Genomic DNA, 26423 nt, shown 5'->3' with positions numbered 1-26423 from the left:
CATTGATCTCTCAAAGATTGTTTGCTTTAATATAGAGCAAATCAAATAATAAATTTCTGAAAATTATTTAACAAGGTAATATTTGTAAGAAAAAGAAGTAAAATATATAATATTTATATATAAGACATGCTGATAATTAAGTCTTGGACATATATCATAACATATCTTTGACAAAAGGTGACAAAAAATAATAACTTTGACAAATAAATACCCCTCCATGTTTTTTGGTTAAATACAGAGCAAATATATTAATATTTCTGAAAATTAATTAAAAATGCAATATCTGTAGAAAAGGAAGAAAACAAATGTAGTATTTTATAATATAAGTTTTATTAATATTGTATTAAAATTTGGATAAATTGTATTAAATAATCTTATAACAATATCACAAATAATAATGATAAATTTTCATAGTTAATAGAGTTAATAATATTAATGTTCGCCAAAAAGTTAACAAAATATAACTTTTAAAAAATTATATAAATAATAAAATCTATTTTCTCCAAACTCATGATCTTAAGAGGTTGATACATGACATCTTTTCTTATGACATGTGTCATTTCTTTTAAATTTAATAAATATGGGTATCATTAATAAAAATCTAGGAAGCGAAAACTGTAATGCCAATGCCATCATTTCTTCCAGTGGGCTTCATGTTCACTCATAATCTATAGACCTACTTTTTTAATGAGCTTTGCGTCCTCTCACTAGGTTCATGTGCCCATTCATATATGACGACCAGCTTTTTATATCTGAGAGACTTTAAAAACTTATTTAACGATCCTAAAAATCATCACATGCTCTTTCCTTGTGCTTTGTCTTCACTCACACAGTTCCGACAATAATTTCTCCGAAAGTCATCTATCCTGAGACTACTACAGTTTAAATACGCTTAATCGTGAGAATCGTGAAGTTCTCTCAGGATACTTAACCGAAAAGATAATATACTTTGATAACATAAATGACCAAATCAATTCACCTAAACCTTTGTGCAAACCATGATCTCACAAAAACTTCATCAGATGTTCATTTTAAAATTTGTTAAAAATTACGTTTTAAAAACTTAAGCTTCTATTTTAAAATTTGTTATCACAAATAAAATAATGGAGTTTATTTTTCTTTTCTTGTTTTGTAAAAACGTTTGAACTTGTTGAGTGCAAGTCTTAATAACGACGATGTGCATTAATCGAAATGTTTTTGTTGGATGATGATTTTAACGAGGTATCACTCGCATATTAGTTTATAATGCTGAGGTGTCAAGCCTGGAGAGCATCTCCTTTTACAAATATTGTATTGATATGAACGATATATATATAGTAGAAGCTTTCTTGGTTCAATAAAGTACTGTATAATAATAGTGTTGTTAATAGTGAATCTAATAGGATCGTAAGGAACTGTCCATAGTAGATTATCTTTGTAATAATTTTTATAATTTGTAATAATTAATAAATTTAAAAACGATAAAAAGTTATATACTATATGTATAAGTCTCTTGAATTAAGGATGTTGTATGTACAGTGGACTATACTATCATTAGTTATGTACAGTGGACTATACTATCATTAGTTATATACCATTCATATTCTCTCAATTTTGTTTGAGCATGTATCAATCTCTTTTGACTGCGGACAATTCGCAAAACAATATTGATGAGCACATATATTAGCAAAGTATATGAAGAAGTCCAAACTTGTTTACAAAATAAGAAAACAAAAATAAACCCCAATATTTTGTTTTTCCTTTTAAATAAATCCCATTATTATACTTTATTTTATACTATATATATATATTTTTTTTGTAAACGACTTTATTTTATACTATTATCCTAAACTATTTACAGATAGGAAGAAAAAAATGATCCTTGGGATATTTTGAATGGTCAATGATTTCGACAGATTTAAGAATTTTTGACAATTCGATCAGTAGTTTTTCTTCATCAATTTCTCCTTTTATTCCAAACATGTTTGGCACATGACAACTTATAGTATTAACCCCTAACAAAAAAAAAAGATGACAATCATTCACATTGTTCTAAATGTGTAAGTTTTAATAAATTATCTGCAACGATTAATTTCAGTTTAATCGTTGAGTGGGTGTTTAGGTAGGTGTACCTGGAAAACTAGCCGCACATCGGAATCCTTTCCGCCATTCTTTTTCGGGACACTTGGCATACTTGAATACAGTCGTCTTTGACTACAAAAATATGAAATAAAACTTGAGCTTGTGTGAAATTAATATATAATGACATAAGGAAGTTTGACATAAGGACATATATTTTTTTCATATGCTTACTAAGAAAAATAACAAACCATTATTCAAAAACTAGAATATTCGGAAGTAAAACTTAGAAGAGAAGATGATGGAGAAGAATATGATTACAAACAATGCTCATAAACCTCTATATATATACCACTAAGAATGGCTCTTTTATATTTGGAAATAATCCATTAAAGTGAAACACATGCTAATATAATAATTAAGCATCCAACATATGTCATAGACTCATAGTGTTCCAAAATCATAACATATCTTTGATCAATAAAGAACATTTATCTCTCAAAGATTGTTTGCTTTAATATAAAGAAAATAAATTAATAAATTTCTGAAATAATTTAATAAGGTGATATATGATTATATAAAATTTGGTTCAACTAATGTGACCGTGACACTTGTCAAAATTATTGATTAGAGATTCTGCAATATGTAGAAAAAATAAATTATAAGTAACTAATTTTTGTGTTAAAAAAAAGTAACGAATTTTACAACAAAAGGTAATAAAAGGGTTTAAGGAAATTACATGATCAATTAATATAACACAATAATTAAGGAAATTATACAACCAATTATTAATCCTACAAGAAAAATGATTGTATATCCTTACATCTATATAAGCAAGTAAACTTTTAATTTTTTCTCACCAAAAAAATACAATTTCTTCAAAAAAGACACAATTACTTTAATTATGTACTATTGTTAAAGATTTTTCTTTTGCAAAAAAAATATAGTATTTATTATATAAACATGGTAATATAACAATTAATTTTCTAAGATATTCCATCATCTCTCAAAATCATAATATATCTAGGAAAAATGCATTTATCCCTCGATTTTTTTTATTTAATATAGAAAAATAAATTAATAAATTTCTACAAATTATTTAACAATGAATATATGTAAGAATAGAAGAAGATTAAAAGTCCAATATGTATATATCAAGCATGCTAATACAATAATTAAGTGTTTGACATATGTTATAACATATCTTTGAAAATAAAATACATTTATCCCTCAAATTTATTGCTTTACAATAGAGAAAATAAATTAATACATTTCTGAAAATATTTAAAAAGACAATACATGTAAGAAAAGAAGAAAAACAAATCTTATATTTATTATAATTTTTTAACAAGATTATAGAAAACTTTGGGTAAATGTTATTAAATAATCTAATAACAATATTACAAGAAAAAATTGTGTTTTATTAAATAATATTTAGATGGACGCCAGTTTTTTTTCCAAAAAGTATATAAACAATATATATATATATATCACTTTGTTTTTAAAGAACCATAAATATATTTATAAATATCAAATACACGATTCATGGAAGGATAATGTGGTTATCATTGGTAAAAATCTAGGAAGTACATAAACTTCAGTGGAGGTCTATTTCTCCGTGTCAAAATGTAACGCTCCGACCGTCATCTCACCTAGTGGGTCTATGTTCATTATCAGCTCATGGGTCCACCTCTCTTAATGAGCCTCATATCATTTCACTAGGCCCATGAGCACATGCATATCTGACGGCCAGTTTGTTACGTCTGATAGGTTTAAAAATATTTATTTACCGATCCTACAAATCACCACTTGATATTTTCTCATTCACATAGTTTCGACAACCACTTCCCGGAAGGTTACCCATTTTTTTTACTACTCCAGCATAAACACCCTTAACTATAGAGTTCTTTTGGGACCTTTGATCGAAAAAATAAATGCACTTTGGTGACATATGTGGTCAAATCAATTCATTTAAACCTCTGCACAAACTAGAGTCTCAACCAAAATTAGCGGAATCAGACACTTCTAAAATCTTGCTTTCATGGTGCTTCTCAAAAATCTCTTTGAAATCTGGGTCGAAGCTTAATATTATGTTTTGGAAGCTTAAATTTCCATTTCAAAATTTGTTATCACAAATAAATTAGAATTATGAAATTTTTTTGGATAGTTTTTAGACAAACAAAAAAAAACTATTCTTCCATATTAGTCAAAAATTTGTATGTGATTCTGATAAGTTCATGCTTAGAATTAGAATAATGGCAATGACATGAATCATAAATGTGAGAAATGTTGGCAGTGATTAATTGAATTAAAAGTTAAAACTAACTTGCTGATGATATTTACAACATCAACATTTACAGATTTACTCTTGTTTTCATTTGGGTTTATGATGCTGCCCAAACTAACGGGCCATATTCATGTCCGCCCAACCCACTATAGGCCCAAAACAAAGCATATAAAGTCATCGTCTTCTTAGATTCAGTGAAAACCCTAGTTTTTGCTCTGTCCAAGTTTCGTGCGTCTCTGCTCGAGCAAGATCTCCCACAAGATACAATGGTACGCATGAGCTACGATTTCGATCTATTTCTCTGTTCTATTCATATTTTCCGATGTATCAGAAATATTGTTTCTTTGAGTTTTAACCTTATGCTTCTTCGTTCTGCTGTCAGATTATCTCAGAGGCTAACCGCAAAGAAATCTGCAAATACCTCTTCAAAGGTTCGTCTTCCCTTAAGTTTGACTTATCTCTGTTTGTATATGTTCTAGCTTCGGCGAGCTAATTAGAGTATTAAGGCGAATTTATCATTTTTAGGGTTATTCCCAACCTCTTCGCTTAGGGATGAACATTGTGGTTTTAGAAATGGTTTATCTGTTGTGGTAGAACTCTGACATTTCCTATTTAGGGTTCGGATACACTCGTTACAATATAGATGAAGGAAAAAATGTTTGGTTAAATCCAGTGCTGAGGCTAGTGCTTGTTCAAATGATATGCTTTTATATCATGAGATTATACATGAGCTGTCTTGCTAACATTTGTGATGTTTGTCTTGTGTGTTGTGTCCTTTAGATGAGATTGTGTTGATGATAATTAAATTTCTTTGGGTTTTTGCAGAGGGAGTATGCTTTGCCAAGAAGGATTTCAACCTTGCGAAGCATCCTCTGATTGATGTTCCTAACCTGCAAGTGATCAAGCTCATGCAGTCGTTCAAATCCAAGGAGTATGTTAGGGAGACATTTGCATGGATGCACTATTATTGGTTTTTGACCAACGAGGGAATTGAGTTCTTGAGAACTTATCTCAATCTTCCATCTGATGTTGTTCCTGCTACCTTGAAGAAGTCAGCTAAGCCCGTTGGTCGTCCATTTGGTGGCCCACCTGGTGATCGCCCTAGGTGATTAACTCTTTGCTAAAGTCATTTTATAACTCATTTCTCTTTGCTGAAATCTTTTCTTTTCTGGTAAAACTGTTATTTTTAATCTAATGACATATTTTTGGGTTTCTTTATATTTCAGAGGACCTCGTGGTGAAGGAGGAGACCGTCCCAGGTATGGTGACCGTGATGGCTACCGTGGAGGTCCTCGTGGTGGTGGTGGTGAGTTTGGAGGTGAAAAAGGTGGAGCTCCAGCTGATTACAATCCATCTTTCCAAGTAAGTACCACTGACCATGCCTTATATTTACTTTGGTCTCACAAACATCATATTATCTGCTTCTCTTGAAGTCTTTAGCATAAGTCTCTCATCCAAACTTCCATCTCTTCTTCATGTTAGTTACACGAAATATGAATCTCTTACTTGAGCAGTTAACTGTTTCAAAGTCTTTAGTTATGTATTACTCATGATTTGATTTACCTTCCCTCTCTTTAATTGGTTGCCATTGTTCTGACATTCCTTGTGTTTTCTATCTTTGTTCTGCAGGGAAGCGGTGCTAGTAGGCCTTTTGGCCGTGGTGCTGGTGGTTACAGCGCTGCTGCACCATCTGGTTCAGGTCTTCCTTGAAAGGGAAATGTTTTTAGTTGACAGTAAGACCATGGAGGAGTTGTTTCAGCTTTAATTTTGCTTGTGTAATTCAAATTTCAGAATCCTTCGTAATCTATCTGAGTTTAGTTTTGTTGTTGGAGCAAACATCCTATTTCGAATTATATTTTCCTCCCATCTTTTTTCTCTTCTATATTAGCATGCAAAAAATGTTTCTCCCACGCGGCAGATCAAACCTTGCTCCATTAAACAATTACATGGAGCATATCTACGCCGTCAATTATATGCTGGTCTTTTGAAAATTATTCACATTTGATAGAGTAAGAAAGTTGAACTTATGATCAACTTGTATATTGAGTTTCACTTTAGAGAACCAAAGAAGAAGTTGAATTTCCCTTAGAGAATCGAGGAACATATGTTAATAAACAAGGAAAGTTACTTAGCTGAACCTTAGGCAATATTCACTTGACAGAGGGAACAAAAACTGGAATCAGTTTTCAAAACAGATGCAGAATACAAAAGAGAAGTGCTTAACCCAGACACAAACCAAACCAGCAGCTAAAAGGTTCAGACGACTCTACATTCTACAACACTCTAAAATGTTCAACTTTAGAAGACCAAAAAGATAAAAATATTCTGGGAACTTAGGAGTAACAGGACACATTAGAAATTTTCGGAACCATAAAAGAGATACTTCTTCGTCTCCTAGTCGACTTCCTCCATCTTGCTCTCTTCAGCAGCGTCCTCCTCCAACTCAGGCATACCACCATCTTCCTCAACGTTCTCATCCTCATCAATGCTCAGACCCAACTTCAACATCCTGTGAATCCTAGCAGCAAACGTGTTCGGCTCTTCAAGACTGAACCCAGATGTCAGCAAAGCTGTCTCAAAAAGCAACATCACAAGATCCTTGACAGATTTGTCGTTCTTGTCTGCTTCGGCTCTCTTCCTCAGCTCTTCCATGATTCCATTATCTGGGTTGATCTCCATCGTTTTCTTGCTTGACATGTAACCACTCATGCTGCTGTCTCTCAGCGCTTGCGCCTTCATGATCCTCTCCATGTTCGCAGTCCATCCGTATTCACCAGTTACAAGACAACAGGGAGAGTCCACAATCCTGTCGGAGACAACAACCTTCTCAACTTTGTCTCCAAGTATTTCCTTAATAGTCTTGCAGAGGTTCTCAAAGGACTTCTTCTTCTCTTCCTTCTTTTTCTTCTCTTCCTCTGTCTCATCTTCAAGCTTCAGTCCTTCTTTTGTTGCAGAGACAAGCTTTTTACCGTCGTATTCCTTTAATTGTCCAATCGCATACTCATCAATGGCATCCACCATGTAGAGTACCTCGTAACCTCTCTTCTTCAGCTTCTCCAAGAAGGGAGAATTCTCTACCGCCTTTTTACTTTCACCAGTGATGTAGAAAATGTCCTTCTGACCTTCCTTCATCCTTGTGACATAGTCTTTCAAGCTCGTCATTTCGTCACCACTCTTTGTGGAGTGGTATCGTAGAAGATCAGCAATCTTTCCCCTGTTCTGACTGTCCTCATGAATACCCAATTTGAGGTTCTTGGAGAAAGCCTCGTAGAACTTGTTGTAGTCTTCTTTGTTCTCAGCAATCTCGTTGAACATCTCTATGCACTTCTTCACTAGATTTTTCCTAATCACCTTGAGGATCTTGTTCTGTTGAAGGGTCTCACGGGAGATGTTGAGTGGCAAATCATCAGAGTCGACAACACCTTTCACAAAGCTGAGATACTCTGGGATCAGTTCTTCACAGTTGTCCATAATGAACACCCTCCTCACATACAACTTGATGTTGTTCAGCTTCTTTCTTGTGTCAAACAGATCAAACGGAGCCCTCTTCGGGACAAAGAGAATTGCCTTGAACTCAAGCTGACCCTCCACAGAGAAGTGCTTCACGGCTAAGTGATCTTCCCAGTCATTGGTCAAGCTCTTGTAGAAAGCAGCATACTCTTCCTTAGTGATCTCTTCTGGCTTCCTCAACCAAATTGGTTTCTGCTTGTTAATGAGTTCCCACTCATGCGACACCTCTTTGATTTTCTTCTTCTTTTTACCATCTTTCTCCTTCTCCTCATCAACTTCTTCAACCTCCCCTTCAGTTTCTTTCTTTGCTTCATCTTCATCCTCATCATCACTGATCTCTTTCTCGGTGGTTTTCTCAGTCCAAAGGTAGATGGGGTAACTGATGAACTCAGAGTGCTTCTTCACCAAGTCTTTAAGTCTCCTCTCCTCCAAGTATTCAAGTTGATCATCCTTAAGGAAGAGGGTGATCTTTGTTCCTCTACCAAGAGGCTCCCCATCAACATCTCTAGTGACAGTGAACGAACCACCAGCTTGAGACTCCCAAACGTACTGTTCATCGTCATTGTGCTTTGTGGTGACAATAACCTTCTCTGCAACAAGATAAGCAGAGTAGAAACCAACACCAAATTGACCAATCATGCTCACATCAGCTCCAGCTTGAAGTGCTTCCATAAACTCCTTGGTTCCAGACCTCGCAATAGTCCCCAAGTTGTTCACCAAATCTAAATGTAAAAATAAAGAGTCAAACAACAGCACACACACACTGAAATCACCCGCAAGCAAACAAAATTAGGGTATAGATTCATTACCTGCTTTGGTCATCCCAATCCCACTGTCAATAATCGAGAGTGTCTTGTTAACCTTGTCTGGTACCAATCTGATGAAAAGTTCAGGCTGCCCATCAAGCTTGCTCTTGTCTGTTAAGCTCTCAAATCGAATCTTGTCAAGAGCCTACACATATTTACAACAATAATCAGACATCTACTTTAACAAGAACAATCAATGATTCCTAGCTCCAACACAATCTATGATTCCTAGCTCCATAAACCCTATCTCATCAGGTTAAAAACAGATCATTTAACCACAACACAGGGGATTCAAAACTATCCGTTCATAACAGGATCAAGAGACGAAGAACACAGAAAGGAAGCCCTAATCTAACTTGACGCACAAGTCAAATCATGCACGATCTGTTATCTGTATCCAAACAGAAAACCTAAGAATCCAAGAAACAAATAACATGCAGGATAACAAGAAACGGAGGAATCAACACAGAGCAGAGTATTTTAAGGGGAACACTTACATCAGAAGAGTTACTGATGAGCTCACGGAGAAAAATCTCCTTGTTGCTGTAGAAAGTGTTGATGATCAAGCTAAGAAGCTGGTTAATCTCAGCTTGGAATGCAAAAGTCTCCGCATCTGCCATTTGTACTTCCGCCATCGCAAACGATCTTTTGATTCAACGCAGAGGAGAATGATGTAGACGAGAAACTTGGAATTACGAAATCGAGAGCTTCAGAGAGATTTGTGATTTACTTTTCTTGAGATATGAGGAGATGAAGGAGACAATGTGAATTTATATATTGAAGAAAGGAGGAAACAATGTTCTAGTCTCTTCTTCTGAAATTAAAAGGAAACCAGGTGATTCTGGAGTGTTCGATGAAACGACGTCGTGTTATGATGTAGATCAACCGTTTTGGCTTCTTCGTTGAAACGGATTCGAGAAACTTCTTTTATTTTCAACTTCATGTCGTTCTGGTCATTGAGACAATTCTTTCCGGTTTAACTGAGCCCGGTTCAATAAAATTGAATTAAGTGTGTATGATCTGGGCCGTAATGAAACTGTTTATAAGGCCCATTCCTTCGTGCTTTTTAGTGGGTTATTGTCGCTTCTTCTCCCACATCGGAAGTGGCATGATGATGAATCTCTTGTTTTGTTGTATAAAACAACGTGGAGGTGCTAACGTGAAAGGTACTTACCTGGACGGGGTCAACGCACGATCATGAAGGTGTGTGGCCTAAGCTAGTGACTTCCATTGCACTTTAAGGAAGGGTGCTTTAGCTTAAGGTCTTCCCAAGAGGAAGAGCCTGCGTCATTATTTGTTGCAGTGGAGGCCTGCGTTCGCGCGGCCTCTCCTATTTCTAAGTTGTAAAATGCTCAAAGCTTGTTTAACGCCAAGATGGTTCTGCTTGAGCCATGTCATCTTCATGACAAGCTATGGTTTCTTTTATCTAAAAGCTTGGCATCTCATTGTTATTGTTGGAGATCCAATGCATAAAAAGCTTTGCAAATTTACTTGTTGGAATTGCTCAGCTTTTACAGGAACGAAAAAGAAATCGATTGTTTAACTTTAATATTTAGTGATTTCATCCTACAACAAATGATGATCAATAACAAGAAGTAGCCGTTGTTTCAAAAAAATAAACCAATTCTTACGTCTCTTCTTCACCAATAGTCATTACAAGAACACTTGCCATTTTCGAACCGATGAAAACGATTGTTGTCTCTCACAATGATCACTCGTCCTGTACATATGGACATGAACTTGATTGCGTTATGGCAATCGCCGCAAACACGCAGATTCTTCATCACCCGGATTGGTCTATCAGCAGGGAACGTGATCAGTCCAAAAGCAATAGCTAATCTCTCGCTGTGATACCTTATGGTCTGATTCTTCTCGTCTCCGTCTACTTCTCTCAGAACAAAGCTCGTGTCTGCAACGTAACCTGCTTTCTCCATCTCTTCTCCTAACTCAGCCAGCTTCTCATATATTTCTTTGCTTCTCTCATGGCGTCTTTCTCCTGCTGCAAATGTATGAACTTTGTTTCTTTCTTCAACCCAACTTAGCCCTGTTTCCTTCTTTTCCCCTCGGTCTCTAAGCAATTTTCTAGCTTTGGCTGCGTCTTCGAATCTTCCATCGGCTGCATAGGCATTCGATAACGAAATGTGCATACCGGAACTCACAGGTCCTAATTCGAAGACCTTGTCAGCTGCAAATGCTGCAAGCTCTGTATTTTTGTGGATTGTACAACTTGTTAATAAAGCTCCCCAGACAGATTCTGTGGGATTGATTGGCATATTCTTGATAATTTCGAGTGCTTCTTCTAGTTTACCAGCTCGTCCCAACATATCCACCAAGGCAGCATAATGCTTATCTGTCGGCTCGATTCTGGATTCTTTCATCAGATCAAAGTAGTATTTTCCTTCATCGACTAACCCCGCATGACTACAAGCATTGAGCACGTTCAAAAAAGTTATGAAATTTGGTTTCATACCAGATAGTTTCATCCGTTTGAACAATTCGATAACTTCTTGAGTATGCGAGTGTTGTGCACACGCCTTTAGCATCGCGTTCCAAATCCCGAGATTCTTTACAGGCACCTCGTGGAAAACTTTATATGCTCCTTCGAGAACACCACACTTGGAATACAGCGAGACTAATGAACTACCCACAAAGCTAGACGAGTCAAAGCTGGACTTAATAGACAATCCCTGAATCTGTCTACCTAACTCAAGAAGAGTCGAATTGGCACAGACACTAATAACAGTCGAAAACGAGTAATCATTAACAGCTAGATTCTCAAACAGAGCTTCTTTAAACAACCATAAAGCTTCCTCATTTTCACCCATTTGCGCATACCCATACATCATCCCACTCCAAGTAACCACATTTCTGAGAGGCATTTCGTCGAACATGTTCCTCGCATCAACAATATCTCCACATTTCGCGTACATATCAACCAAAGAGCTCCCCACAAACACATCAGCATCGTACCCAGTCTTCTTCGATAGACAATGAACCGATCTCCCAATATCACAACGGCTCAAAATCCCACAAGACTTGGTAGCTGACGGAAGAACATGATCATCAGGCCTAAGGTTTCCGGCCATCATTTTCCTAAGAAACTCAAGAGACATCCATGGAAGCTCGTTCTGAGCAAAACAAGAGATGATTGAACTCCAAGTCGTCGCACTCTTTTGTGGGCTATCTTCAAAAGCTCGCCGTGAATCAAACGGAAGCTGTGATTTGGAGTAGAAATTAATGAGATTGTTGGCGACGAGAGGGATAAGAGAAAGGCCTGATTTAACGACGTAGCCATGAAGCTGAAGCCCTTTCACAGTCGATCTTGTTCGAGCTGAAGAGAGAAGAAGATCACAAATTTGATTGTAATTGTGACATGGGACGAAGAAAGCTGAAGAATTCAGAGCCATGGGAAAAGAGATGATGATTCGAGTCAAATCACGTTGGACTTGCCCAGTGAGTGACGATATCTCTTAATGGGTAGAATTTAAAATGGCCCATTAGTTCATATAGCCCATTAGCTTTCTAGAGAGATTGCCTTTTAAAATTGGATTTGGAAATCTAAACAAAAATCATGTGTTATAAAATCATTGATTTTAAAATAACTATCAAAATCATGTGTTATTGGTTGTATGATCTATAAATACTAGTTAAAATTTTATGTTATTTGTTTAGTGATTTGTTTTTGGATTTTAAAATCCGCAATATGTTATAAGGGGGTGTTATTAGCTTAAAATCTGCAGTATATCTTGAAGTGACTTCAGGATTACTTGCATTGTTATGACTAAAGTTTTATTGTGTCCATTGAGTTATATATAAATTGTAAGTGAACTGAAGCAATTGGATTCTTGTCCATCAGATCATTAACAATATAGATAAATCAAACTGGAAAATGAAATATATCATTAGAACTTTATTAATTAATTTAGTGTTAAAATGTTTTTTTTTTTTCAAATCGCAATTCTTAATTGTATTGGCTTAACCATTTGGACGCGAAAATAAACATAAAAAAAAATAGTCGTAATTTTTTATTGTATTGACTTAACCATTTGGATACAAAAAAATAAATATACAAATAAAGTAAGTCACAATTCTTAATTGTATTGCCTTAACCATTTGGATACGAAATTAAATATACAAAAAAGAAAGAAAAAAAATCTAGTCGCAATTCTTAATTGTATTGACTTCATTAGGATACAAATTTATTAATAATTTTACAAAAAAGATTAGTCAAGTCAATCTTCCATTAAATGATTAAGCAAAATTTCCCCCATTTCTTACTTATATATATACTAGATTCTCTTATTGATAGATGAAAAATACAAGAATCTCTTGCAAACACAAAAAAAAAAAAAAAAAAACTACAAAAACATTTTGCTATTAAATCATGTTTCCTGAAGAAATTTTCTTCGAAATTCTCTTAAGATTGCCAGTGGAAACTCTAGCAATCTTTTTATGTGTGTCCAAGCTTTGGCTCTCAATCATCCGCAGTAGACATTTCATCAACGCATACCAATCTCGATGCTCTACTCGTCGTCAGTCTCGTGTCATGTTCGCTTTACAAGATCAATTCGCAACATTCCGTTGGCACTTTCTCTCGATATCCCAACCTTCTTTTGTAATCAATGCACCATGCTCCGTCGATAACACCTCTTATACGCCTTATTGCGTCCATGGTTTGATATGTATTGAATACATGGATCAGTTGTGGATATGTAATCCTGCCTTGGGAAAGGGAGTACTCTTACCCCAAGGTCCCCAATCCTCTTCCTATAAACCGTTCAGGACATGGTATATGGGATATGATCCTATCAGTTGTCAATATAAGATCTTGTTTTTCTCGAAAAAGCGTTTAAGATGTCGCTACAAAGTGCAAGTGTTTACTCTAGGAGGAGGTCAAGGTTCATGGAAGATGATCGAGGTTGGGAATGTTCATTCTCCCGTTACCAGAGGAGTATGCATCGATGGGATTGTGTATTACGGTGCTGGCACGGCGCATGGACCGAGGTTAGTAAGATTCTATGTGGCGACGGAAAAGTTTGATGATTTCATTGAATTTCCAGTGGAGGCTAGTATTGTTTATGATATGTTATTCGCGAACTACCAAGGGAAACTAGCTTTGGTTGCTAAAAGAAATATTAGCAAGTATGATATATGGGTTTTGGAAGATGCCAAGAAACAAGAATGGTCTAAAGTCTCTATCAATATAAATCGAGAGATGTGTTCGTATAATCTTATTTGGCCAGGTGTTGTGGGTTTTGTTGCTGGTAGTGGTGATCTTATAGTTACAGCTCGTGATTATCTTCTTCAGTTTCATCTTGTTTATGTTGATCTCAAGAAGAAATGTTCAAGGGGAGTTTGGTTGGGAGGAGTTAGACCCTTGGCTCGATCATCTTTGGTGCTAGCTTTCACGGATTACGTTGAAAGTATTATGTTGTTGTAATAAGAACAAGAAGAGTGATCTTGATGTTACATGATCCACATGAGTGAAAGGATTTGTTCTTTCGTTTAATGTTGATCAGTTTTTTTTTTTCTTTTTCTTTTTCTTTTGAATGTTGGTCACTCTAGTCCAAGTGAATCCCTTGTCTGATTTTTAATGCAATAATAATATATCATCATTTTCTAATCTTGTTTTTTCTTCATATGTTTGACATTTAATTAATCCTTTAGTAATTTCATCTAGCCTTTTATGATCATTTATTAATTTAGCGACAAAGAAAATTCTTAGCCCAGTCTTAAATCTAACACACATGTTCTTTTTTTTTGTATATAGAATTTACATTTTTTAATGAAATTCTATACTATATTTTATATTTATGACCCAAAAAAAAGTTAAATTGAATTTTTTTACTAATTTACTTTTCTGAATTTTAACATTACTGTTTCCAAAAATTCACAAAATCAATTTACTATTAGATTGCCTTTAAACCCCCAAATTATAGCCTAAGGCAAAGTCAAGAACCAAAGACACACGTTCTTGTCTTTGAAACTCGATGGAAAGAGAAGAAATTTATCAGATCCCATTCCGATCGACATCATTCTCGACATACTCTCGAGATCGTCTACTACGTCAATCGCTAGGTTTGGTCTCTCATCCAAGTTATCTCAGTCTTTACTTAGAGGTCCAGATTTCACCGAGTGGTTCTTGACTAGGCCCTCGACTCGGCCACGTCTCTTATTCGCTGTAGAAAACTTTGGTAAGTGGCGTTTCTACTCGTCGCCCCAGGACCCAGATGAGGACCAGTCTCTTGAAGTATCAGCCGAGTTTCATATGCAGTTACCTAAAAACATGGGACAAGAGGTGTTTGGTCCTGTCTCTGGTTTGCTTTATTTTCCTAACTTCTGGACAGATAAAGTACCTGTTATATGTAACCCTATGATTGGAATGCTCAAGAGATTAACTCAAATGAGGAGTAAGTTCAGTTCGAGCAGCTTATTAGGTTATGATCCTATTGGCAGACAATACAAGGTACTGAAGATAACCTATTCACGTTATGGATCAGAGGAACAAGTTTTGACATTAGGAACAAGAAAAGTTTCATGGAGGAAGGTTCAGTGTCCTGTAATCCATTACCCGCCTATAAAAGAAGGGAAATGCATCAACGGGGTTTTGTATTACATTACATAGCTTTCCACTACCAATACAAGGTTGTGAAAATAGGTTGCTTTGATGTTAGGTATGAAAGGCTTAGGTTTCTTGAAGAAGATTCTACTACACGGAACATATCTTGTTGTTCTTCTCCTATAAAACTAATTAATTACAAGGGTAAATTAGGCGTGATTAGTTGGAATTGGGACAGCATTAGGCGTGTCTTTGAGTTGTGTTTGTGGATTCTAGAGGATGACGAGAAACAAGAATGGTTGAAACTTGAGTGCACTTTGCCGGGTTCACACCTTTGTAGACTATGCAGAAGATCTCAACTGTGTAAACGTTATAACATAGAATCTAGCTAGCTATATAGTTTTCATATAGCTGTGACTTTTTTTTTATCTTCATGTGTAGTTGTCCCAGGTTTCTTGTCGTTTGCACTTATGTAAAACAACATTCTTATTGCTTTAAATTGTTTTTAAAAAGTACAAAATTTACCGGACAAACTTTTTAAAAAATTAATCTGCTAATTAATCTCAAAGACTAAAAATTGAATTGATGTAAAACCTTTATGGAACATTTATCCCAAAAAAAAAAAAAAGGTTATGCAATTATGAAGTTTTATCAGCTAGAAAGTAGTTATAATGATATTTAGTCTATAACTTTTACATGCAAGACGATGACAATGATGATGATAGCAATTCTAGAGGCTTTATTTAATTGTTGTCTGATACGACAGAAGAAACAAATACTGAAAATTGTATTTGTAATTTCGCTTTGCATTTAGCATAAATTAAACTGTATCCATTCAAATATGTATAGTACTTTTGTTATCCTTTAGTATATACACTAGTCTTTCTACAAAACGTTTTGAGCACAAGATTCGAAACTGCACGTTTAGAGCGAGAAAGAGATTGTTGAAATGCAACAACTGTAAACGCACAATTGTATTTGTGAATGGACTAAACGCATGTATCGAGGTTGATGGCAATCTTCAACCTCTGATCTCCCGTGCTTATATGTTTGTCTTTAAAGCCAATAATTTTTGTGACAATGTTGAGGATAAAAACAAGCAAGCAGAGCTTTTACAGCTATAGTTTGCACGAATTTTACAGTCGTTACTGTTGCAAAAGTGCAACCACTGTTCTCTTTTTCTCTTCAATAATTTTATTACATAGTCCCCACATGTAAGAGTTAAAGTTGGAAACCTCAAACTTTATGATGCCTCCATATAATTATAATAAACTTGCAAACTGTGGAGGGCAAAGAGAAGAAGAAAAAACCAAAAGAAAAAATATGGAGCAGAAAAGAGAAGGGAAGTCTTACGTGAAGAGAGGTTTATGGAAACCTGAAGAAGACATGATATTGAAAAGCTATGTTGAGACTCATGGAGAAGGAAACTGGGCAGACATCTCCCGTAGATCCGGTTCGATTCCAAGTTTTCATTTTGAGTTTCGTTTGTTTACTCGAAAAACGGAAGTTGTGAACTTTTGATAAACTAAGGGAGTTTGTGTTTTTTCAGGGTTGAAGAGAGGAGGAAAAAGCTGTAGGTTGAGATGGAAGAACTATCTAAGACCAAATATCAAAAGAGGAAGCATGTCACCTCAAGAACAAGACCTCATCATCCGCATGCATAAGCTTCTTGGAAACCGGTCTTTCCTCTTTTACCATTGATCCCCCTCTCTGATAACTTTCTAGATACTAACTTCTTACTCTTTCCCTATCAGATGGTCATTGATCGCCGGTCGCCTTCCAGGTCGCACTGACAACGAAGTCAAGAACTACTGGAATACCCATTTGAACAAGAAATCCAATTCCAGAAAACAGAATGCACCTGAATCAATCGCCGCCACTACTTGCACCGATAAGCCAGTTATTTCGACTGAAGTGAGAAGAAGCCATGGAGAAGAAGGAGATGGAGAAGAGAAGAGTATGGCAAGAAATACCTGGATGGAGGAGACCAATAGCTTTGACTATGACGTCCGCATAGGATCTCCACTGCCTCTCATATCCCACTACCCAGACAACACTCTTGTTTTTGACCCATGTTTTGCCTTTACTGATTTCTATCCTTTGCTTTAGGACTTTCCTTGATTTATCTCGAGGGATAGATTCTTGCATAGACTCTGTGAATCATTATTGCTTTCTTTATACAAGTTTACATTGAGGGACGTAGTCTACGCAAGAAATTTATCATATTTTACAAGTCCTAATTCGTTGAGGATCCTATTCTTACCTTCTTATCAACTGCAACACAATACCTGTACCTAACTATTTTAGACACCAGAGTACCAAGTGGAACAAGAGAAGAAAACAAAAACATAACATATGTCCATTGACCTCTTAATCATTGTAATGGGATTTCTAGTATAAGCAATCCAAATTTTGTTAACATGTCCTGAAGAAAAAGGAAAATTGTAATACTTACAAAACATCATCTTCCAGAGGGTATAACATAATATCATCAAGTGGCAAAGAAGGAGGGGTTCCTGGAGGGATACTAGCAGCACCATTTTCACCAGCACATATGCAAAGTGCTTCGGCATCTCTGACTGTCGATTCAAGGTCAATATGCCCAGACAGCTCATTGATGAACTTTAAGAGTGTGTCAAAATCCATCTGTTCTCCCATTATCTTACTGCGGCATCGCTTCAAGATCGCCACACAAACATATAGGTGAAGATGTTCTGAGTGGTAGTGAGTCCATAAAACCTCCCACAGCTGCATTGTCTTCTCGTACTCAAACTCCCTGAGACACATTGTCACCAGAATCAAATACACACAGTCAAATTTAAAAGATTTTTTCTTGAAAATAAGAGAATAATATTGGGGCATTCACATTCAAAATGTGATGTAATCATGTAACTGTAATTTGGCTATTTTAGACAGTGCACTTGCTGTAGATATCACATTGGAAGGGTTTTCGAGAGGATATTACAGAACAGGTAAACTGGTTAACTAATCAAAAATATCCATTCCCCGACTAATAATCAAAATACCAATATCGATATATGTTAAACTCCGGATATTTTTCCAGCCCAAAACGAGGTTGTGGTACAAATATCTAAGCAATAACAAGAAAGAGGCAGAAAAGAAGAACTAAACCTTTTAAACTGAATCAGAATCCAGCGGAAACAGAAGAAGTAATTCAAGCAGTCGTTCTGCTTAAAGTAATTATGAAGCGGGGTATCGAGTAACTCTACCAGCTGTGAGACAGTGAAAATGAAAAAGCACCAGATTCAGATCCCAAAATTGATACTGAATGCTGATAGAAGCGTAGAAATAGAAAGAAGATAGACTTAGAGGTGTTCTCGACAAAATTTTAGACCTTTGAGAGTGCAAAGAGCTGAGTATGCATCCCATTTTGGTCACGGTTAAAGTTGGGTCCAAGGCGTTCCATCAGTGCCACGAAACACCAAAAGGATTCTGATTCATTCTCCATCACATACAAGATAGGCGATAGATAGTCACTCATTCCCTAATAACCAGAAAAACATTTGTCCATTACGCCACACAACGCCAAAAAAGGCCAAAAAAGAAGAGTGTCCAGCATAGGACAACGCCAACTTGTAATTCAGTTTCAAGAGTGAACTATGAAAACTGATGAATACCTGGCAGTAACCTAGGTCAAAATTGTAGAAGGAGTAGGTTAACAGAATATCACGCATGATATTGACATTCAGATTTTCATCCCCTTCATAGTATTCAAATGCCCTATCAGTTCTTACCTACAAACAAATAAATGAGGGATATACCTCAATAGGAATTCGATGAATAATGGACACCACTTAAATCAAAATTCTCAGACATTCTTACCACGTCTTTATCTATCAACCCTTTTCTCTCCCGATATTTTGTAAACCTTTTTGCTTGTTCAGGGGAAATGCTCTGTCAAAACAAATATTCTAGTTAAGAATGCATCGAAAATGTGGGAAGTAGACTACAGTAGGAAACGGTCAAAATTTTATGGAATTAGTTCAGACATCATTGGGAAAAGGAACTACATAGCCAATTAAGAAATCTAGAAATAATGTGATAAGATGATGAATGAACCTGCCACTGCTGTTTCAATGTTGCATATTCCATCTGTTTGACAGATCGAAGATATTCTCGCTCTGCATATGTCGAGTCATATGCATAATATCCCAAGAGAAAAGGCCAGACCTACAATGATAATCCCAAGTTCCAAAATCAATCAGCATGTAAAATTATGCACGCCTAATTTTTAATGAATACATCATATGAAATAGAAAGATAACCTCGCTTCGCAGTTGGTGCTCAATGCCTCCATAGAAAACTCTTTCTCGAAGAGCTTTTGATTCCACAACTCTCCCTTCAGAATCCAAGAAAGCTGTGAACTGATATCCCACCAAAAGTTTGAATTTAAACAATGATTGAAAGACAATATAAAATTTATGCATACAATGCTTGGATATATATCATTTCTTCTCTAAACTTTAGAAGAAAAAAAAGAACCAAAGCACCAAGAAATTTCCTCTCCAAACTTTCTGCACTTTGAAAAATTGAAGAATTTGAAAGTGTGTACCTCTTTACGCCCCATTGGTGGTTGCCTTGGTTTTCCCCACACCAAACTTAATTTATTAACCTGCAGAAGAGGAAACATTATATGACATAATCTATAACAAATTCAGAAGTCATGTAATGTAGATATGAGTGGCCAGCTAACCATCAGTTCAGGATAATTGGTGTTAATAAAGCATAGAAAGCAAATATTCATAGATGATTTATGTGCTAATACAAGGTGAAGCATCCACATATATTTTAGATGTGAATATCCTAAATTCTTAAGAGTGAATTCATAAAAGCTGATCATTTAAATCAATGGTCAACATGCTAAATTCATAAAAGTGAATTAAAAAAAACTTCCAAAGCTCTGCTTCCAACAAACTTTGACAAGAACAAGAAAACGTGCTATAAGTCACTAGTCATCAGTAGTAGTGTCTAGGTAGAGTACCAACTAACTGAAAGCACAAATGACACTGACATGCATGCAAGTCCACAAATGGGAGCACTCAAATATGCCAGGTTGGATATCTAGGTCGTGGTGAATGTCAATTTGGTATCCAAAATGAATCAGACATGGAAAAAACTTACGGTGTATGGATTTTAGTCAATAGGGAAAATACAAATTTCACCCTCCGCATTTAAAACAAATGACAATCTATCGAAGAGACAAAAAAAACTAGATGCTGATGTACAGGAAGACCCACACAATTCCGCTAATAATTTCCACCAAGATTCTAGTGCTTATAACAAAAAGAAAAAATGATGCTCACCTCTAAGGGATCATCAGGGACATCAACATTATTAGCGATCTCTTCATCCTTGAAAGGGTCATTATCAAGGTAACTATGAGGGCTTTCCTGATGCTTTTCTTCAGCAATATTTGACAACTTTTCAGGATAACTATGCACAGGTTGGTTATTCCATCTCTTGTCAATGGAACCAAAGCCATTGTTTTCAGAGAACAACTGAGTGGTTGTGTCTCGAGCAAATTTGGTAACCAGAGAAAACTTCTCTAGAAGATGGATTGAAAGATCCCGAGTAGGATCATGACTCTTTTGCTTTCTCAAGCCATACTGGTTAACACTAGAAACTCTGTTACCAACATCAGCACTTGCTCTCCCTTGATTGTCATTGGAAGTTCCTCCGTCTGATGGGTATTGTCCACTTGCTACTGGCAGTGAACTTGGCAGCTCCAATGAAGATAGAGTTCTCTGTTAGATATTATGGTCAAATGTATTAGCCCATCGATAAACCAAAATCATCATTTCACCCAACATGATATAATTTGATATAGTTACCTGCAAGGGACTCTGAAAATCATTCACGAGGAACACATTTGCATCTTCTGCCGACCTATAGAAAGCTAATATCATGTAAGACTATAGTTACGAATATTTTCTTTGTGGCCTACCTATGTACCAAGTCATTCAGTTCCATACTATAACTAAAATCTAGTCATCCAATTAGTTTCATGCCATGTCTTCCTAATGAGTAAGTAACAAGAGCTATAAAAGCTGACTGAAACAAGCAATACATTGACGCTGTGGATTCCTATGCTACTTTGATACAGTAACCGAACAGAACATAATGACATGTTCTCCATCAATAAGAATATTAATACAGGCCAGGAACAAAACTATCTCACATAAGTCACAAACCTTGCAAGAAAAACATGCTGCTTCACTATGGCTAGAAACTCCCTGACTCCTCCATTGTAGAAATACAGAGGTGGAAATGCAAGTCCTGTAAGTCATCTAAAGCGCTTAACATTCTCAAGATCATTCGACTTGTCGAGAAAAAAATTAGAAAATCCCATCCCATTAAATGGAAAAATCCACTAGGAAGACTTAGCAGTCATTCCACAGATTATTTTAGCTGATTTGAGTTCCAGATATCCTAATTGATGAGAGAAAATCTCAAATTTTTATTCGATTCTAAAACCAGTAGAGATGTAAACCATTTCCATTACACTGTTGATGCAGTTGATCATCCCAGACAGTGATTCAAAATTTTCATCATAAATATATCCCAACGAAAGCAAAAAATCGAAAGATATTGCTTACCAGAAGTCAGAACGACAATTACATACTGCCATCCAAGAGCAGGAGTATGTCGCCTAATGGACCTCACTTCTGTGAATGGAACTGCTGTAATGGTATAAAGACTCCTGTCTAGAAAAGTTATATAAACTAAGTACAGAGGTAAGGCATCATCTTCAATACCAACAATAATTAAAGTTCAACGAAACCTAATTACCTTTCTCAGATAGCTTTGCATTTGAGGTTTGTCCCTTGTACGGAATCCACGACTAGCCACATAACAAACGCAAGAATCAAAAATTGGAAACAAGTGGGTGAATGACTAAATAACTATACATCAAATAACCAATTCAATCCTTGGACCATATCCATTAAAAGTAAAATCAAGTATAAGAAGGAGTTGCAATGATTGATTGATTTACCAAGAAGAGAACAGAATCTTGCTTAGTTAACTTCAATCTACCACTAATCCTCTCAGATGCGAACTGTGTAGGATGAATTGCAACGTTATCTTTCAAATATATCAATTCAGCGTCATCGTGTTCACTAGGTGAACTTCTCTTTCCACTATCGCAACGCATCATACTAGCCGATCCCTACCAAAAAAATATCAAGAGACATGGAAACAAAAATCAAACGATCAATCGGGAATAACTTGGAGATCGGATACAAATTCGCTCAGGCGGAGAATTTGATTGCGAAATAACGATGGAGTTGAAACAAAATTGAGAAAGTAAGAAATGCAAACTTGTTGTTGAGAAGCAGCGTAATCGGCGTCGTCGGAGAGATCTTGTAGCTCCGATGCTTCCATACTCATGGTGATTTCACGAGGGAGAGAGATGAGATGAGATGAGAGAAAAAGATCGATTACCCTGGAGACGAAGTAATTAGAGAGGAGGCTTACGCGTCGTCGAGAATCTTCATTAATTTTGCAGTTAAAAAGGTTTCAAATTCAATTAACAGGTCGGCGTTATAAACCGAACTGAACCGTACTTAACCGAATAAATCGAATCGAATTTAGTCAACTTTATAATAATCCGAATGACACAAAAAAATTATAATAATCCGGATAACAAAATGCGAATTTGGTCAACCTGAACCACATCAACGAGAATTTATTGTTCTTATTTATTAAGCGACAAAAAAAGCTTAAAGTTTATACAAAACTATATTTTTATTTGAGTGAATACAAATTAACCAGAGTTAATTACTTTTACTCTCCGAGACTCCGACAAAAAAAAAAAAAAAACTTTTACTCTTTATTCAATATCGAATAAAACTCAAACTGAAAAATCAAAAGCTTTTGTTAGAGAACTATATTAATACTTTATACTCAAAATGAAATGTCAAATAATCAAATTTTGTAAGTTTTTTTTTTTTTTTTTTTTTTTTGGTATAGATGACTTTGTTAGAGTAAACTCATCTAAGCTGAACCGGATATAAATATCTTCTTTGCCTGAAAGACTGATTCCTATTTGTATGAATGAATAGTGCTTCTTGAAATTAATGTTTTGTTTTCTTACAATGCCCTCTTTGACTAATTATATTGTACTAATGAACTAATCATATTATTTTCATGTGTACGTGTCTGTACAACTCCTTTAGCCTGGATTACAATCTCTACCGTCAGCTCAAGAACATTTTAGCATATGGTATGGCGTGATCACTGATATTACATATATCAAGTCATAACCATTACTTTATATTTTGATTTGAAAATAACTTAGAAATTATTATCAAACTCTAAAAACTTATAAATTATGATCAAACTTCAAAACTCTCTATCAAATCAAATATGAAAATGCATGGAAGCACACACATCTATTGTCTCAGTGTTTCGTCCGGTGCACATCGCAAAAACTAAACAGCCAATGATATGAACATAATTCGGATATTGTTTCTAGCAGTGGATCTCTAACCAACTTGACAACTTGTAGTTTTATAACTTCATTTACCTTAGAGTATGTCATCTAGCTAACGAACCAACTAGACCAAAGAAGACTAGACATGTGGAAGATGGTGATACTCCTCTCGCCTTATTCGGTGGAAGAAGAGAACACGTGGAGGCAATAAAGAGAAGTGGGAGTGATTCGCTGTCGATGACTTGGGAAATCCTCGAAATGGCCCATCACCTCTCGTTACCTCAAACTCATTACCCCACTACCACTACCCCAATGTGTGAACGTTCCTTTCTTCTCCACCTTTTTTTGTATCTTTTCTACAAAAGATTAACAATAGTATCGTAATCCAACATACTATAACTAACTTATTACTAAATTAAGTTATTTTCTATAACAATAACATGTTTAAAATTGTTATTAAAGAAACGAATAAACAAATGACTTAAGTTTTTTAAGAAAAGAACTATAAAAATATATTGTGGACTCACTTGTTTCTGCAAGCTTTACCACACATATTTCTCTCTATAACTCTCTTTCAAAGTCTTGTAAAAAGAGACATTTACGAGCTCCTTCCCCATGGCAGCAGGACTCTCAACGATTGCCCTAACACTTAAACCACTCAACCACTCTTCTTTCTCTTCAAACCACCCTATCTCCACCGCCGTTTTCCCACCGTCTCTACGATTCAACGGCTTTAGACGGCGAAAGATTCTCACCGTTTGTTTCGTAGTTGAAGAACGGAAACAGAGTTCTCCTATGGACGACGACAAACCGGAAAGCACGACGAGCTCTTCTCATCAGTTCTTGGCGACGTCACGGCTTCTCAAGAAAGCGGAGAAGAAAAAAACAGAGAGATTGACTTATCTAATAGCGGCTGTGATGTCTAGCTTTGGTGTTACTTCTATGGCTATCATGGCTGTTTACTATCGATTTTCATGGCAAATGAAGGTAACAATAAATATATAAAAATCTAATATCATTTATCCTAATTTCAAGAAGTGAAACTCGACTCTTTTTTTTGGTTTATGATATTAGGGAGGTGAAGTGCCTATATCAGAGATGTTTGGTACATTTGCTCTAGCGGTTGGTGCTGCCGTAAGTTCTTATGTCTCTTCCTAAATTGTGGTAGAAAAGCTGACCCAAACCGAATTTTATATGTAACTCAAACTGTATAAAACGTTATATGCCAAAAAGCATCAAATACCGAAATCGAAAATATATGCAAACATACCAAATTAACCAATATTCACTATATTCAAAAAGATATATGTAAGAGTCTTCACAATTTTGTAATCTTTTTGAAAAAATTGTTTGGTTTTAAAGGTTGGAATGGAATTTTGGGCAAGATGGGCTCATAGAGCTTTATGGCATGATTCTTTATGGAACATGCATGAGGTAAATCAATAATTTTTTCTTCTCATTATTCTAGTTTTACTGCTATAAAATTGGAAGAAAATGTGATATGGTAAAAATTGGGTTGGTGGGCAGTCTCATCACAAAGCAAGAGAAGGAGCGTTTGAGTTAAACGATGTGTTCGCTATAATAAACGCTGTTCCTGCGATTGGTCTACTCTATTATGGTTTCTTTAACAAAGGACTTGTTCCTGGTCTTTGCTTCGGTGCCGTAAGTCATTTTTATATCTTTCTCCTTTTTACGACAATATCCGAAACCTTAAAATAAAAACCAAAAGCAAAAATAAAAAGGAATAAGAAAGTAGCACAAGTAAAGTTGGTCTTTTTTCACTCCTTTAAATACTAAATTTTTTAAAATAAAAATAATATACATTCGGTGGGTTTTCTTTCACCGCCCCACAAAAGTTAAACGTGGAAGTTGGGTGAGATTTACGGTACCGTCCAAACATGAAAGATATTGCCGTATTTAAAATCAATTTTAGCTAGTAGTGTAATGTACTAGGAGTAGGCATAAGAACCTATACTATTCATTCTGAATCGATATCAAATTTTAGTTAGTGATATTTGTACGTGTTAGTGTTAGTCGTTGTGTTACCCATTCATAATCAACTCAACAAAATATATTTAGATACAATATAAATATATGTATTAATCAAAACGAAGTAATCTTGGAGTATACTGAGTCTCTAAGTGGACTGGTTTTTGTATATGGACGTCCAGGGACTGGGAATAACGGTGTTTGGAATGGCTTACATGTTCGTCCACGATGGACTCGTGCACAAAAGGTTCCCTGTTGGTCCTATTGCCAACGTCCCTTACCTCCGAAAGGTCGCCGCTGCTCACCAGGTTTAATATACAACATCACAACTGACAACCCAAAGCTCCTTTTTATGTTCTTGATCCCATTCTCTTATAATTATTTTCGAATTACAATATTTTTATCTAAGGATGATGATTTATATGGTTTTCAGCTCCACCACACAGACAAATTCAAAGGTGTACCATATGGGCTGTTTCTTGGACCAAAGGCAAGAATCTATATAACCCCTTTTCAAAACAAAATTAAAAAAAAAAAAGTGATAAGTTGCATGTTATGTTTGTTAACACGTGAATTGATTGTTGTTTGTTTTGTTTGCATGGTTTGGTTTTTGGGAATTGGATCAGGAAGTGGAAGAAGTGGGAGGAAAAGAAGAGTTGGAGAAAGAGATAAGCCGAAGAATCAAATTATACAACAAGGCTTCTTCCACTTCTTCTTAATTAATTTCTACAATCCCAATTTTTACTACTTCTTTTTTTT

General features: G+C 35.6%; 8 protein-coding genes, 2 long non-coding RNA genes and 1 other non-coding gene across 12 annotated transcripts; 6 read left to right on the top strand and 5 right to left on the bottom strand.

The window, feature by feature from the left end:
- Positions 1-1810: 1810 nt before the first annotated feature.
- Positions 1811-2417, bottom strand: LOC111828952. The gene is made up of 3 exons (XR_002832598.1): positions 2310-2417; positions 2112-2193; positions 1811-1994 (listed from the first exon to the last, which is right to left on the bottom strand). It is a non-coding gene; the product is annotated as an uncharacterized LOC111828952 (long non-coding RNA).
- Positions 2418-4500: 2083 nt separating this feature from the next.
- On the top strand, positions 4501-6222 carry LOC17875695 (40S ribosomal protein S10-3). Its single transcript, XM_006281009.2, has 5 exons — positions 4501-4614; positions 4728-4776; positions 5171-5450; positions 5572-5707; positions 5975-6222. The coding sequence occupies exons 1-5, from the start codon at positions 4612-4614 to the stop codon at positions 6053-6055; spliced, it is 549 nt and encodes a 182-aa protein (XP_006281071.2). The 5' UTR covers positions 4501-4611; the 3' UTR covers positions 6056-6222.
- A 234-nt stretch (positions 6223-6456) lies between these two features.
- LOC17876884 (heat shock protein 90-1) lies at positions 6457-9420 on the bottom strand. Its single transcript, XM_006280035.2, has 3 exons — positions 9159-9420; positions 8665-8806; positions 6457-8577 (listed from the first exon to the last, which is right to left on the bottom strand). Exons 1-3 carry the CDS (start codon positions 9294-9296, stop codon positions 6740-6742), a joined length of 2118 nt encoding a protein of 705 aa, XP_006280097.1. The 5' UTR covers positions 9297-9420; the 3' UTR covers positions 6457-6739.
- A 407-nt stretch (positions 9421-9827) lies between these two features.
- Positions 9828-9991, top strand: LOC111829101. Its single transcript, XR_002832660.1, has one exon. It is a non-coding gene; the product is annotated as a U1 spliceosomal RNA (small nuclear RNA).
- A 187-nt stretch (positions 9992-10178) lies between these two features.
- On the bottom strand, positions 10179-12068 carry LOC17877075 (putative pentatricopeptide repeat-containing protein At5g52630). Its single transcript, XM_006280160.2, has one exon. It carries the CDS (start codon positions 12066-12068, stop codon positions 10302-10304), a length of 1767 nt encoding a protein of 588 aa, XP_006280222.1. The 3' UTR covers positions 10179-10301.
- A 962-nt stretch (positions 12069-13030) lies between these two features.
- LOC17876294 (putative F-box protein At5g52610) lies at positions 13031-14236 on the top strand. Its single transcript, XM_006281441.2, has one exon. It carries the CDS (start codon positions 13046-13048, stop codon positions 14099-14101), a length of 1056 nt encoding a protein of 351 aa, XP_006281503.1. The 5' UTR covers positions 13031-13045; the 3' UTR covers positions 14102-14236.
- Positions 14141-15696, top strand: LOC111829011 (putative F-box protein At5g52620). The gene is given in 4 exon segments (XM_023777620.1): positions 14141-14156; positions 14676-15283; positions 15286-15544; positions 15662-15696. Coding segments are annotated over 4 exon segments (918 nt in total).
- A 600-nt stretch (positions 15697-16296) lies between these two features.
- LOC17875078 (transcription factor MYB82) lies at positions 16297-17346 on the top strand. The gene is made up of 3 exons (XM_006282283.2): positions 16297-16673; positions 16770-16899; positions 16975-17346. Exons 1-3 carry the CDS (start codon positions 16466-16468, stop codon positions 17327-17329), a joined length of 693 nt encoding a protein of 230 aa, XP_006282345.2. The 5' UTR covers positions 16297-16465; the 3' UTR covers positions 17330-17346.
- LOC17876492 (TBC1 domain family member 17) lies at positions 17282-22711 on the bottom strand. 2 transcript variants are annotated; one of them, XM_023782224.1, is made up of 16 exons: positions 22562-22711; positions 22236-22409; positions 22031-22082; positions 21838-21945; positions 21433-21517; positions 21073-21127; positions 20545-20985; positions 19794-19853; positions 19507-19605; positions 19301-19411; positions 19064-19135; positions 18859-18975; positions 18576-18725; positions 18353-18453; positions 17676-17996; positions 17282-17373 (listed from the first exon to the last, which is right to left on the bottom strand). In XM_023782224.1, the coding sequence occupies exons 1-16, from the start codon at positions 22628-22630 to the stop codon at positions 17343-17345; spliced, it is 2046 nt and encodes a 681-aa protein (XP_023637992.1). In that variant the 5' UTR covers positions 22631-22711; the 3' UTR covers positions 17282-17342. The 2 variants fall into 2 exon arrangements, with proteins under 2 accessions (XP_023637992.1, XP_006280129.1); XM_006280067.2 differs by lacking the exon at positions 17282-17373 and having other exon boundaries at positions 17557-17996.
- A 958-nt stretch (positions 22712-23669) lies between these two features.
- On the bottom strand, positions 23670-24277 carry LOC111831468. The gene is made up of 2 exons (XR_002834604.1): positions 24203-24277; positions 23670-24031 (listed from the first exon to the last, which is right to left on the bottom strand). It is a non-coding gene; the product is annotated as an uncharacterized LOC111831468 (long non-coding RNA).
- Positions 24215-26423, top strand: LOC17875800 (beta-carotene 3-hydroxylase 2, chloroplastic). The gene is made up of 7 exons (XM_006280795.2): positions 24215-24662; positions 24750-24809; positions 25038-25109; positions 25203-25337; positions 25847-25972; positions 26098-26154; positions 26291-26423. The coding sequence occupies exons 1-7, from the start codon at positions 24291-24293 to the stop codon at positions 26381-26383; spliced, it is 915 nt and encodes a 304-aa protein (XP_006280857.1). The 5' UTR covers positions 24215-24290; the 3' UTR covers positions 26384-26423.

Source organism: Capsella rubella, unplaced genomic scaffold (assembly GCF_000375325.1).
Source record: "Capsella rubella cultivar Monte Gargano unplaced genomic scaffold, Caprub1_0 scaffold_8, whole genome shotgun sequence".
NCBI lineage: Eukaryota > Viridiplantae > Streptophyta > Magnoliopsida > Brassicales > Brassicaceae > Capsella > Capsella rubella.
Note: the sequence above shows the minus strand (reverse complement) of the source record. Positions and strands in the feature narration are given on the sequence as shown.

What these genes read in the sequence shown, in the direction of transcription:
- LOC17876492 (XM_023782224.1), bottom strand. Translation starts at nt 22,630, where the DNA reads ATGAGTATGGAAGCATCGGAGCTACAAGATCTCTCCGACGACGCCGAT. An exon ending in TGCAAAGCTATCTGAGAAAG is followed by an intron (nt 21,946 to 22,030) that starts GTAATTAGGTTT and finishes TAACTTTTCTAG; the next exon opens with ACAGGAGTCTTTATACCATT. An exon ending in AGCTCTTTGCACTCTCAAAG is followed by an intron (nt 18,454 to 18,575) that starts GTCTAAAATTTT and finishes ACTGTCTCACAG; the next exon opens with CTGGTAGAGTTACTCGATAC.
- LOC17876294 (XM_006281441.2), top strand. Translation starts at nt 13,046, where the DNA reads ATGTTTCCTGAAGAAATTTTCTTCGAAATTCTCTTAAGATTGCCAGTG.
- LOC17876884 (XM_006280035.2), bottom strand. Translation starts at nt 9,296, where the DNA reads ATGGCGGAAGTACAAATGGCAGATGCGGAGACTTTTGCATTCCAAGCT. An exon ending in TCATCAGTAACTCTTCTGAT is followed by an intron (nt 8,807 to 9,158) that starts GTAAGTGTTCCC and finishes AAATATGTGTAG; the next exon opens with GCTCTTGACAAGATTCGATT. An exon ending in GATTGGGATGACCAAAGCAG is followed by an intron (nt 8,578 to 8,664) that starts GTAATGAATCTA and finishes TTTTACATTTAG; the next exon opens with ATTTGGTGAACAACTTGGGG.
- LOC17875078 (XM_006282283.2), top strand. Translation starts at nt 16,466, where the DNA reads ATGATGCCTCCATATAATTATAATAAACTTGCAAACTGTGGAGGGCAA. An exon ending in AGACATCTCCCGTAGATCCG is followed by an intron (nt 16,674 to 16,769) that starts GTTCGATTCCAA and finishes GTGTTTTTTCAG; the next exon opens with GGTTGAAGAGAGGAGGAAAA. An exon ending in CATAAGCTTCTTGGAAACCG is followed by an intron (nt 16,900 to 16,974) that starts GTCTTTCCTCTT and finishes TTTCCCTATCAG; the next exon opens with ATGGTCATTGATCGCCGGTC.
- LOC17875695 (XM_006281009.2), top strand. An exon ending in CCACCTGGTGATCGCCCTAG is followed by an intron (nt 5,451 to 5,571) that starts GTGATTAACTCT and finishes TTTATATTTCAG; the next exon opens with AGGACCTCGTGGTGAAGGAG. An exon ending in ATTACAATCCATCTTTCCAA is followed by an intron (nt 5,708 to 5,974) that starts GTAAGTACCACT and finishes TTTGTTCTGCAG; the next exon opens with GGAAGCGGTGCTAGTAGGCC.
- LOC17877075 (XM_006280160.2), bottom strand. Translation starts at nt 12,068, where the DNA reads ATGGCTCTGAATTCTTCAGCTTTCTTCGTCCCATGTCACAATTACAAT.
- LOC17875800 (XM_006280795.2), top strand. Translation starts at nt 24,291, where the DNA reads ATGGCAGCAGGACTCTCAACGATTGCCCTAACACTTAAACCACTCAAC. An exon ending in CTGGTCTTTGCTTCGGTGCC is followed by an intron (nt 25,338 to 25,846) that starts GTAAGTCATTTT and finishes ATGGACGTCCAG; the next exon opens with GGACTGGGAATAACGGTGTT. An exon ending in AGGTCGCCGCTGCTCACCAG is followed by an intron (nt 25,973 to 26,097) that starts GTTTAATATACA and finishes TATGGTTTTCAG; the next exon opens with CTCCACCACACAGACAAATT.